The sequence below is a fragment of the Pleurodeles waltl genome, chromosome 9 (assembly GCF_031143425.1).
Source record: "Pleurodeles waltl isolate 20211129_DDA chromosome 9, aPleWal1.hap1.20221129, whole genome shotgun sequence".
In the NCBI taxonomy this organism is placed as follows: Eukaryota; Metazoa; Chordata; class Amphibia; order Caudata; family Salamandridae; genus Pleurodeles; species Pleurodeles waltl.
In genome coordinates this window covers 15,008,044-15,019,277 of record NC_090448.1, presented here as the reverse complement: position 1 = coordinate 15,019,277, position 11,234 = coordinate 15,008,044, and the positions used below count along the sequence as shown (strand labels likewise).

General features: G+C 53.8%; 1 protein-coding gene across 1 annotated transcript in view; it reads left to right on the top strand.

Moving 5' to 3' along the window:
* Window positions 1-4,904: 4,904 nt before the first annotated feature.
* LOC138258841 (mitogen-activated protein kinase 14A-like) overlaps window positions 4,905-11,234 on the top strand; it is a 157,936-nt gene continuing 151,606 nt past the window's right edge. The window contains exon 1 of the mRNA XM_069206117.1: window positions 4,905-5,107. Within this exon, the coding sequence (XP_069062218.1) occupies window positions 4,989-5,107 (119 nt within the window). The 5' untranslated portion in view covers window positions 4,905-4,988. The remainder of the gene's footprint in view (window positions 5,108-11,234) is intronic.

Sequence of the window (11,234 nt, the reverse complement as noted above, 5' to 3'; positions counted from 1 at the left end):
CATTGCAAACCATTGTCACTACAAACCATTGAACAGTGTCACAACAATCCATTGAACAGTGGCACTACAAACTACTGAACAGTGTCACTACAATCAATTGACACTATAAAGCATTGAACAGTGTCACTACAAACCATTGTTACAACAAACCATTGACTAGTGCACTATAAACCACTGAGCAGTGTCACTATATACCATTGAATAGTGTCTCTAAAAACCATTGAACTCTGGCACTAGAAACCATTGTCACTATAAACAATTATACAGTGTCACTGCAAACCACTGAACGTCACTACAAACCATTGTATAAACCATTGAACTGTGTCACTAAAAACCATCATTCCTGCTAAACCTACAACTGGACATCCTTGGGCAGCCCATGCTAGACAAAACACACACAGACACACACACACACACACTGCACCAAAGGCATATAGTTGGCAGAGCTCTGCCAACTCAAAAGCAATGCCGCAAAGTACAGAAACTCACACCCTAGAGCCCCTGAGATAAAAGCAGCATAAATACACCACACATTCAAGCACACAACATTGAATCATAATTACCTACAGAGCCCGTGACAGGGATTAACCTACAGAAAGCGCCTGACTCCCGCTGAGCAATAGACAACTAATCACGAGGCATGGGTGAGATTTGCATAATTTGTTTCAGATAATTATGATAAATTACAGGAAAATTAAGGAAAATTCAGCAGATTATGCAAAATACAAATCTGTTGTGCAATTAGCCGCAGTGCAATGGTTTAATTTCAAATATTTTGCACAAACAAATGCATCACAAAATTCACTTAATTATGCAACTTTATGTATTGAACACCCAAATAAACAATGATTGCAAAGCCAACAGATCTTGTCTTTGAGACTTATGTACCTTGACAGTTGCATTTAGCCATGCTGTACACCATGCCCGATGCCGTGCAGTATAAGAAACCAAAAAATTTACTATGAGGCCGCTCTTTTTTTCATTTTATTTACTAATCTGTGTTTGTCGGCAAATCAAAAGAAAAACATACATGAATAATTTTTTTATGTGCAAATGTAGAGGACACACCAAGGAGGGCGTGTGTGTGGGGGGGTATGTGATGCGACGATGGAGAATACAAGCAGCCAATGAGAGAGAAGTATGGTGCTAGTGGGGGAGAAGGAACTCAGAGGGCAGTGGTGGGTGAAAGAAACCATGTGTGAGACAGGAACATGGACCGGGTGGGGGAGAAGCACATGGGCCTGAAAGCAGCAGGTAAGGACATGTGAGTGAGCACAACATAGAGGGAGCTGGGAGAAGCACACTGGCGACAGTAAGCAACAACAAATCCAGTGCTTATTGAAAAAGAAGAAAGAAGTGCTTGAAATGCAAGCAATGGAAGCACAGGAGCCAGCCAATCAGAAGAGAGGGAGATGAGACTATGGGAGCTACAAACACAAGACTGACAAGCAGAGACGTGAATAGGAAGTAGACAAATGGGTGTGACTGAAAGTTAACCCATGGTAAGTAATGGGTGGGTTCTAAGCCTCTTTATGTGCTTGGTACCGTCACAGAGTATGTTTCGCAAGGAGACAGTTGTGCTGAGTTGAGAGTGAATTTAGCTGTTGAGTTCTGAATGGGCTGCAGCTTTTTGGTGAGATTTTTGTTGATCCTACACAGAGGGTGTTCCCGTAGTCCAGCTTGCTTGTAACCAGGGCATGTGTGATGGTTTTCTGCGTGGTGATTGACAGTCATATGAAAATCTAACTAGGCATCTTCAGGGTATGGAAGGATGAGGGGGTGACAGTGTTGATTGGGCAGTCATGCTGAGTTTGCTGCCCAGGAGAATCCTGCGGGTGGTGGAGGTGGGTGCCGGTCCTAGCTCTATGGTCCATTAGGTGGGGTCCCACTGTGAAGTGTTTTTTCTGAATATAATGATTTGGTCATGTTGGTGTTCTACTTCAGACAGTTGGTGTTCATCCAGTGGCGGATTTCAGTCATGCAGCCACTGAACTTAATCTGGATAATGAATGTCTTGTCAGTGAGGGAGAGAATGAGCTGCATCTTTTTAGTGTAGAATAGGACATTGATGTGAGAACAGATGATGCTGGCTGGAGGGATCATGTATGCGTTCAATAGGGTCAGGCTCAGGAAGGATTCTTACCAAACTCCGCAGATGAGGTCGCGGGCATCCCAGGTGCATGGTGCCAGTCTGACTGACTGGGTCCTTCCAGTAAGGAATGAGCAGGCCCATCAGAGTGTGCGTTCTTGGGTTCCAATGTCATATAATCATTGGATGAGGAAGGAGTGGGGGACAGTGTCAAAAGCTGCAGGGGGAGGACGCTGCTGTGTGTCCTCAGTCCAGAGTCAGGTTCGGATTGGTAAGGCAAGCCTTTGAGCAATGGGCGATGGGCGGGTACCCGGGTTTCAGCTGTGGGATGCTTTTCTGAGCAGTATGGAGGCCGATTTGGGCTTTGTGTGTCCTATTCAGATGCCGCCAGTGGCCAGTGAGGGTCATAGGAACCTTTTTAGAGGCAGATGGGTCTCTTTTACCTCCCCTTTATCAAGGGGCAGCGGTGTCATTTCCAGTCTCTTGCTGGGCCGGCTCATTAATGTGTGCAGATTGAGCAGGCAAGGGGCCTGGGCAGAAGTGCCCTCACTTATATTCAGGTGTGGTTCACCAGTGTGAACTAATCCGTGCACAGAGTCCTGGCAGCGTTTGCATTTCTTATCTCATGAAGCAGTGTTTTATGAAAAAGCACATTCCACAAATGTGGGCCACTATTTTTTAGCGTGCCCCGGCCTATTGTGCATCCCAATCCAACGCTGTCCAGTCATTCCAATATTATCTGTGACTGCAATGTTGGCAATTTTCATGCTGCAGTTCAGTCACAAACGAGAGTGTGTGAGGAGTTGGCGTTGTTGAGGTATTCGGTGACGAGACTACGATTTTCTCTACCACCTAGGCTGTGAACGGTAGCAGGGAGATTGGTCTGTAGTTAGCGAGCGATGAAGGGTCTGTGGAGGGTTTCTTCAGCAATGGGGGGACGGTTGCATGCTTTCAAGCCTCTGGGGAGGCCACGGAAGAGGTGGAGGCTTTGGGAATGGGTGAGAGCGTGGCACTGATGGGAGGTAGACCTCTTGAGTAGGTGTAATGGGGGGGGGAAAGCGATGGAGCCCCTGAGTTGATGGACTTCATGGTGGTTCTTTCTTGGTTGTCCTTATCTCTCCCTTCGCTCTGTCTACTTCCTCAGTGTTGTCTGCACGTCCTTTCCTGATTGAATCTGGTGGCCCCCTCTGCTCCCTCGCTTCATCTCCAGAAGTATCTTTGCTTCCTTTCTCTCTTACTTCGGTCTTGTCTCTCACTCTTCACCACTCCAACCATGAGCCCTTACCCATCCCTCTCTTCCTCCTTTCAGAACCTTACCTTCCTTTTCAAATGTATTTCTATCCTTCTGAACCCTGTCTCTCCCTCCTTTCTCGTTCCCTTGAATCCTGTCTCTTCCTCTTCTCTCTCCTTCTGAACCCTGTCTCTCCGTCCTTTCTCGTTCCCTTGAATCTTGTCTCTTCCTCTTCTCTCTCCTTCTGAGCCCTGTCTCTCTCCCTCCTTTCTCGTTCCTTCACTCCTGTCTCTTCCTCTTCTCTCTCCTTCTGAGCCCTGTCTCTCTCCCTCCTTTCTCGGTTCCTTCACTCCTATCTCTTCCTCTTCTCTCTCCTTCTGAACCCTGTCTCTCTCCCTCCTTTCTCGTTCCTTCACTCCTGTCTCTTCCTCTTCTCTCTCCTTCTGAACCCTGTCTCTCTCCCTCCTTTCTCGGTTCCTTCACTCCTATCTCTTCCTCTTCTCTCTCCTTCTGAACCCTGTCTCTCTCCCTCCTTTCTCGTTCCTTCACTCCTGTCTCTTCTTCTTCTCTCTCCTCCTGAACCCTGTCTCTCCCTCCTTACTCGTTCCTTCACTCCAGTCTCTTCCTCTTCTCTCTCCTTCTGAACCCTGTCTCTCTCCCTCCTTACTCGTTCCCTTGAATACTGTCTCTTCCTCTTCTATCTCCTTCTGAACCCTGTCTCTCTCCTTCCTTTCTCGTTCCTTCACTCCTGTCTCTTCCTCTTGTCTCTCCTTCTGAACCCTGTCTCTCTCCCTCCTTTCTCGTTCCTTCACTCCTGTCTCTTCCTCTTGTCTCGCCTTCTGAACCCTGTCTCTCTCCCTCCTTTCTCGTTCCTTCACTCCTGTCTCTTCCTCTTCACTTTCCTTCTGAACTCTGTCTCTCTCCTTCCTTTCTCGTTCCTTCACTCCGGTCTCTTCCTCTTGTCTCTCCTTCTGAACCCTGTCTCTCTCCCTCCTTTCTCGTTCCTTCACTCCGGTCTCTTCCTCTTGTCTCTCCTTCTGAACCCTGTCTCTCTCCCTCCTTCTCGGTTCCTTGAATCCTGTCTCTTCCTCTTCTCTCTCCTTCTGAACCCTGTCTCTCCATCCTTTCACGGTTCCTTGAATCCTGTCTTTTCCTCTTCTCTCTCTTTCTGAATCCTGTCTCTCCCTCCTTTCTCGTTCCTTGAACCCTGTCCTCTCTCCTTTCTTTGTTCTCTGTCTCGTTCCTTTCTTTTTCTCTCTTTGTCTCTCTACTTTCTCAGTCCTGTCTGTCGCCTGCTATCTCTTGCCTTTTCTTTTTGATCTCTTCCCCCCGTCTCTCGCTTTCCCTCCTTCCTCTCTCATGTACCCCGCTCCCCCCACATTCCTGACCCCTGTCCCTTCCACTGTTGTCTCCTCGACGCTCTCACACGCGGTGTTTTCCTTAAAGTGCCCCCTCCGGGTGTGGTTTCCACAGAGATGTCTCGGGCTCACATTCCGGGCTGTCGCTGATAAGGAAGCTGGATGAGTCCTATCGCCCGGACAGGTCTCCCCTCCCCCGCCCCACACACCTGGCTGTGGGGCGGGGAGGGCCCCACCTCACACACCTGGCTGGGGAGGGCCCGCCTCACCTGGCCGCCTCCAGTCTCTCCCAGGCCGGCGCACAGAGGACATGGCGACCCCGGGGAAGAAGGGCTTCTGTCGGCTGGACATCAACAAGACGGTGTGGGAGGTGCCCCCCCGGTACAAGGACCTGCGGGCGGTGGGCTCGGGGGCCTACGGCACAGTCTGGTGAGGAGGGGCCCCTGTGGGTGCTTGCATGTGTAGATGGGAGGGGCCCTTGTGGGTGCTTTGGGGAGGGGGTGCGTGGATGTCTAGAGGGAGGGGCCCCTTGGGGTGCGTGGATGTCTTGGTGGGAGGAGCCCCTTGGGGGTACGTGGATATCTAGATGGGAGGGGGCCCTTGTGGGTGCTTGGATGTGTAGATGGGAGGGGCCCTTGTGGGTGCTTGGATGTGTAGATGGGAGGGGCCCTTGTGGGTGCTTGGATGTGTAGATGGGAGGGGCCCTTGTGGGTGCTTGGATATGTAGATGGGAGGGCCACTTGTGTGTGTTTGGGGGGTGCGTGAATGTCTAGGTGGGAGGGCCCCTTGTGGGTGCTTGGATGTGTAGATGGGAGGGGCCCTTGTGGATGCTTGGATGTGTAGATGGGAGGGCCCCTTGTCGGTGCTTTGGGGAGGGGGTGCGTGGATGTCTAGAGGGAGGGGCCCCTTGGGGTGCGTGGATGTCTTGGTGGGAGGAGCCCCTTGGGGGTACGTGGATATCTAGATGGGAGGGGGCCCTTGTGGGTGCTTGGATGTGTAGATGGGAGGGGCCCTTGTGGGTGCTTGGATGTGTAGATGGGAGGGGCCCTTGTGGGTGCTTGGATGTGTAGATGGGAGGGGCCCTTGTGGGTGCTTGGATATGTAGATGGGAGGGCCACTTGTGTGTGTTTGGGGGGTGCGTGAATGTCTAGGTGGGAGGTGCCCTTGTGGGCGCTTGGGGGGGAGCGTGGATGTCTAGGTGGGAGGGGCCCTTGTGGGTACTTTGGGGGGGTACGTGGATGTTTAGGTGGGAGGGTCCTTGTTGATGATTGGGGGTGCGTGGATGTCTAGGTGGGAGGGGCCCTTGTGGGTACTTTGGGGGGGTACGTGGATGTCTAGGTGGGAGGGGCCCTTGTGGGTGCTTTGGGGGAGGGGGTGCGTGGATGTCTAGAGGGAGGGACCCCTTATAGGTGCTTGGGAGTGCGTGCAAGTCTAGGTGGGAGGGGCCCCTGTGGGTGCGTGGATATCTAGATGGGAGGGGCCATTATGGGGGCTTGGGGTGCGTGGATGTCTAGGTGGGAGGGGCCCTTGTGGATGCTTGGGGGGTGCGTGGATGTCTAGGTGGGAGGTGCCCTTGTGGGTGCTTGGAGGGGTACGTGGATGTCTAGGTGGGAGGGGCCATTGTGGGTACTTTGGGGGGGTACGTGGATGTCTAGGTGGGAGGTGCCCTTGTGGGTGCTTGGGGGGGGTGCGTGGATGTCTAGGTGGGAGGGGCCCTTGTGGGTACTTTGGGGGGGTACGTGGATGTCTAGGTGGGAGGGGCCCTTGGGGGTGCGTGGATGTCTAGGTGGGAGGGGCCCTTGTGGGTGCTTGGGGGGTGCGTGGATGTCTAGGTGGGAGGTGCCCTTGTGGGCGCTTGGGGGGGAGCGTGGATGTCTAGGTGGGAGGGGCCCTTGTGGGTACTTTGGGGGGGGTACGTGGATGTTTAGGTGGGAGGGTCCTTGTTGATGATTGGGGGTGCGTGGATGTCTAGGTGGGAGGGGCCCTTGTGGGTACTTTGGGGGGGTACGTGGATGTCTAGGTGGGAGGAGCCCTTGTGGGTGCGTGGATGTCTAGGTGGGAGGGGCCCTTGTGGGTGCTTGGGGGTGCGTGGATGTCTAGGTGGGAGAGGCTCTGTGGGTGCTGGGGGGTGCCCATTGTGGGTGCTTGGGGTGCGTGAATGTCTAAATGGGAGGGGCAGGGAGCCCTTCCTGACGCCAGGCCGGTAGAGCTGGGGCTAGTTCCACCATCAGCAGCTCTGACAGTGGCTGACTCCTCTCCAGCCCTACAGGGCTTTCAGGGCCTCTGCTTCTAGTTACGTAGTAGAATTGCTGACAGTTGGATGAAAAGATCTGAAGGTACCCCCTAAGCATCGCTTGAAGTCCTGTGTCTCCCCATCTCTCTCCATGCAGGTCCCAGCATCTCCCTTCTGTACCCGCTTCTGACGCCTACCTCCCCATCCCCTCCTCCCTTATTCCTGCTGGAGTCCCTTACTTCCTCTGCAGCAGAGCACACATCGCCCAAAGCGTGGCGCTGTGATTCTCTGGGTTCAGTGTTCCGCCGGTGTTCAGTTGAAGACGGCAGGGCCTCTCTGCTGAAACTGGGAGGAGAGGCCCCTTCACAGCGTAGAAGAGGGCTGTCCTGGGCCTGGTGGGAAAGTGCTTCACCTGACAGAGGCAGAAATGAGAATCCTAGGCGCTAGTGGGCACACCAGACAAGAACTTACTAGAGAAGGGGCGAGCCATGGGCCTCGTGTGGCTCTAAGAGCCCTGCGCGAGCCGAGCCCTGGAAACGTTCGGAAAGAAAATCATGCAGCAAACATCTAAAAATATTACAAAGCCTCTTCAAAATTCAAATAAGGGTAGTTATTTAGCACGCAGAAGCTTTTCACCTCAATAAATCAGATAATATTACTGCACTGAGAAGGATTGATTAGAAGAGATGGTCTTTAAAGATTAACTTGGAAACATTCCTGCTCATCCCTGGGTGTGGTGACATTGAAGTAGGGGCCAGACAGGTGTCACGTGGCCCTCGAGGTGGCCCCGATTCTTCTCCTAAATGAAGCCACATTGTGGTCTATTGGATCAAGCACCTGGTGGACAGCGCACATCCCGACCCCACCTGTCTGGAGGTGTCGGCGCAGCACTGGCCAGTGGTCGTGGCACATTGCGCAGTTCAGCCCCTAGATGGACCTGTGTATTTTCTGTTTCTCGTTGTAAATCAACAGTTACTGCTTTGTCTTCAGTTCTGGGTGCACGAGGTTAGAGGAGGGTGTCAGAGGCCACACGCAAGCTCGGCTGGTCTCGGGCTCCAGGGCACAAGAGGATCTCGAGCTGAGGCAGCGCCAGGCATCTGGCTCAAGGCTTGGTCCAGCTTCCAGTGTTGCCTAGAGCCTGGCTCCAGCTTCCAGTGGTGCCTCGAGCCTGGCTCCAGCTTCCAGTGGCTCGAGCCTGGCTCCAGCTTCCAGTGGTGCCTCGAGCCTGGCTCCAGCTTCCAGTGGTGCCTCGAGCCTGGCTCCAGCTTCCAGTGGTGCCTCGAGCCTGGCTCCAGCTTCCACTGGCTCGAGCCTGGCTCGAGCCTGGCTCCAGCTTCCACTGGCTCGAGCCTGGCTCCAGCTTCCACTGGCTCGAGCCTGGCTCCAGCTTCCAGTGGTGGCTCGGGCCTGGCTCCAGCTTCCAGTGGCTCGAGCCTGGCTCCAGCTTCCAGTGCCTCGAGCCTGGCTGCAGCATCTAGTGGCTCGAGCCTGGCTCCAGCTTCCAGTGGCTCGAGCCTGGCTCCAGCTTCCAGTGGCTCGAACCTGGCTCCATCATCTAGTGGCTCGAGCCTGGCTCCAGCTTCCAGTGGTGGCTCGGGCCTGGCTCCAGCTTCCAGTGGCTCAAGCCTGGCTCCAGCTTCCAGTGGTGGCTCGGGCCTGGCTCCAGCTTCCAGTGATTCGAGCCTGGCTCCAACTTCCAGCGGCTCGAGCCTGGCTCCAGCTTCCAGTGCCTCAAGCCTGGCTCCAGTTTTCAGTGCCTCGAGCCTGGCTGCAGCATCTAGTGGCTCGAGCCTGGCTCCAGCTTCCAGTGACTCGAGCCTGGCTCCAGCTTCCACTGGCTCCAGCTTCCAGTGCTTCCTGTGGCTCGAGCCTGGCTCCAGCTTCCAGCGGCTCGAGCCTGGCTCCAGCTTCCAGCGGCTCGAGCCTGGCTCCAGCTTCCAGCGGCTCGAGCCTGGCTCCAGCTTCCAGCGGCTCGAGCCTGGCTCCAGCTTCCACTGGCTCGAGCCTGGCTCCAGCTTCCAGCGGCTCGAGCCTGGCTCCAGCTTCCAGCGGCTCGAGCCTGGCTCCAGCTTCCAGTGGCTCGAGCCTGGCTCCAGCTTCCAGTGGTGGCTCGGGCCTGGCTCCAACTTCCAGTGGTGGCTCGGGCCTGGCTCCAGCTTCCAGTGGTGGCTCGAGCCTGGCTCCAGCTTCCAGTGGTGGCTCGGGCCTGGCTCCAGCTTCCAGTGGTGGCTCGGGCCTGGCTCCAGCTTCCAGTGGTGGCTCGAGCCTGGCTCCAGCTTCCAGTGGTGGCTCGAGCCTGGCTCCAGCTTCCAGTGGTGGCTCGAGCCTGGCTCCAGCTTCCAGTGGTGGCTCGGGCCTGGCTCCAGCTTCCAGTGGTGGCTCGAGCCTGGCTCCAGCTTCCAGTGGTGGCTCGGGCCTGGCTCCAGCTTCCAGTGCCTCGTCCACCTCTAGAACTTACAGAAGCTTTGGGTTTGTATGTTATGGTATGGTACGGTATGTGCTGTTGTGTTACGCCGCATTTTAGGACAGTCTGCCATTTTCACGGCTTCTTGGCGCTGATTGCTCTCAGCTATCGTGTGTCGACCTCTGGGTGCGGTTTCCTTCTTGGGGGGACCAGGAAGCGTGTTGGATTTTGTAGCCTTCCCGCGCTTGGGAATGTGGTGCCTTGGTGTTCAAACACAAGTACAGACAGGGCTTTAGGTGTGAAAAAGTGGGTGGTGCCCAGAAGGGGCGTGGTCTAAGAAGCATAACTAGGAATCCTTTTCAAGAGGCTACCCTGTCATTAGGGGCGTGGCTTGAAACATGAAATCCTGAGCTCCCCATGGCGCGTGACTTGCCCAGTATTTTGGTGCCGCTCTGTGAACTGTCTGTAATTGCACCCAGACGTCACTGAACAACCTGCACACGCCAAAACAAGCCAGAACTATTGGCTTTGCCAGAGGTTAGTAGCTGTATGAGATACAGGAGTAACCATGATGTGTTGTAGTGAAACTGATTCAATTCTAAAAAGACCAGCACGTGAATCAGCAGGTTTGGTGGAAGGGCTCGTGGTCCCCAGTGCCTCCATCACGCAGGTTTTTCCTTCCTAACACTTTCTTCCCTTCAATCCCCACATCTTTCTGAAATCTTCCATCCACGCATCTCACTCACACCTCAGTGCTTTAATCTTCGGCCTCCCTTTTTACTTCCGCCTTCAGGTACTTCCTTGAATGTCCTTCACTGCACCGTCCCCTGTGCACGCACCCTCTCACCTGTAATCACTGCAGTTCTTTCACATTCACCCTGTAGCTCCTTCAGAGAATCAGTTACCATTGGCACATATGTCACTACCCCTCTCTGTGCGCTCTGCAGAGAGGCCAAGGATTGGATGTGCTTGGAGGGGATCCTCCTTTGTGACCCTCAGACAGCACTGTGAGAACCTCACTGCCTTCTGCCTCAGCGCTCAGTCTGCCCCTTCATAGTCACCCATCCACAGACTGAGCTCACTCGGACACCTGGAGGTGAGTGACAGTTCACTGTACGCACCATGCAAGAGTGATATGCTGCATGAAAACACCTGCAGAAACAGAAGAGTCTGTGCAAACAAACACTCTTAGGGCATGTAAGGCTGAGGCCAGAAGTCAGATACAAACAGGGACTGTCACAGATCGGGATTACCTGAACGCTTTTCACAGTCATTGTTCAGAAGTTGATTACTGCTGGGTCTGAGACCCGGGGGGGGGGGGCATCCCAGTTAAAGCCCTGAGCGCAGGCACTCACCAGACTGAGCAGTGCAGATTGGGGCGGAGCTAGTGTGCAGACATTTAATAGAATCAAAATGTTCTCGGTGTGGCATAGCATGCTACCAACGTATACATTCATGCGTCAGAGTATACATACATGCATACATACATGTTTGCCTACAGGTATCTGTGGTCTTCTCGCCTTTGTTGCTCTTCTCTTTGGCTCTTACCGGAATCCCTTCCTGTTCCACAGTCTCTCATTGCCACGTGTCCACTTTCGGTGTCTCCCCTGATTCTTTACCTCGTTTTCTCCGTCATATTTCCACGACCCTACCCCTCCCAACCCTTCTGTCTCCTCTCCTCTGCGCCCACTCTATCCTCGTGTTTGCACTCTTCTCTCTCCAGTGTCTCACTTTTCCTGCACCAAATTCCCTTTTCTCTCTCTGATGTCTTTGTGACCTCTAATCTTTCACTGTCCCTTACCCTCCAGTGTAGGGGGGGGCGGAGATTGCAGAACTTTGTGGAATTTCCTTGAGTTGCAAAAAGGCTCCGCAAGATTCAGTGAAGTTCCAACAAGGGCTGGGAATAGGCATGTGTGCTG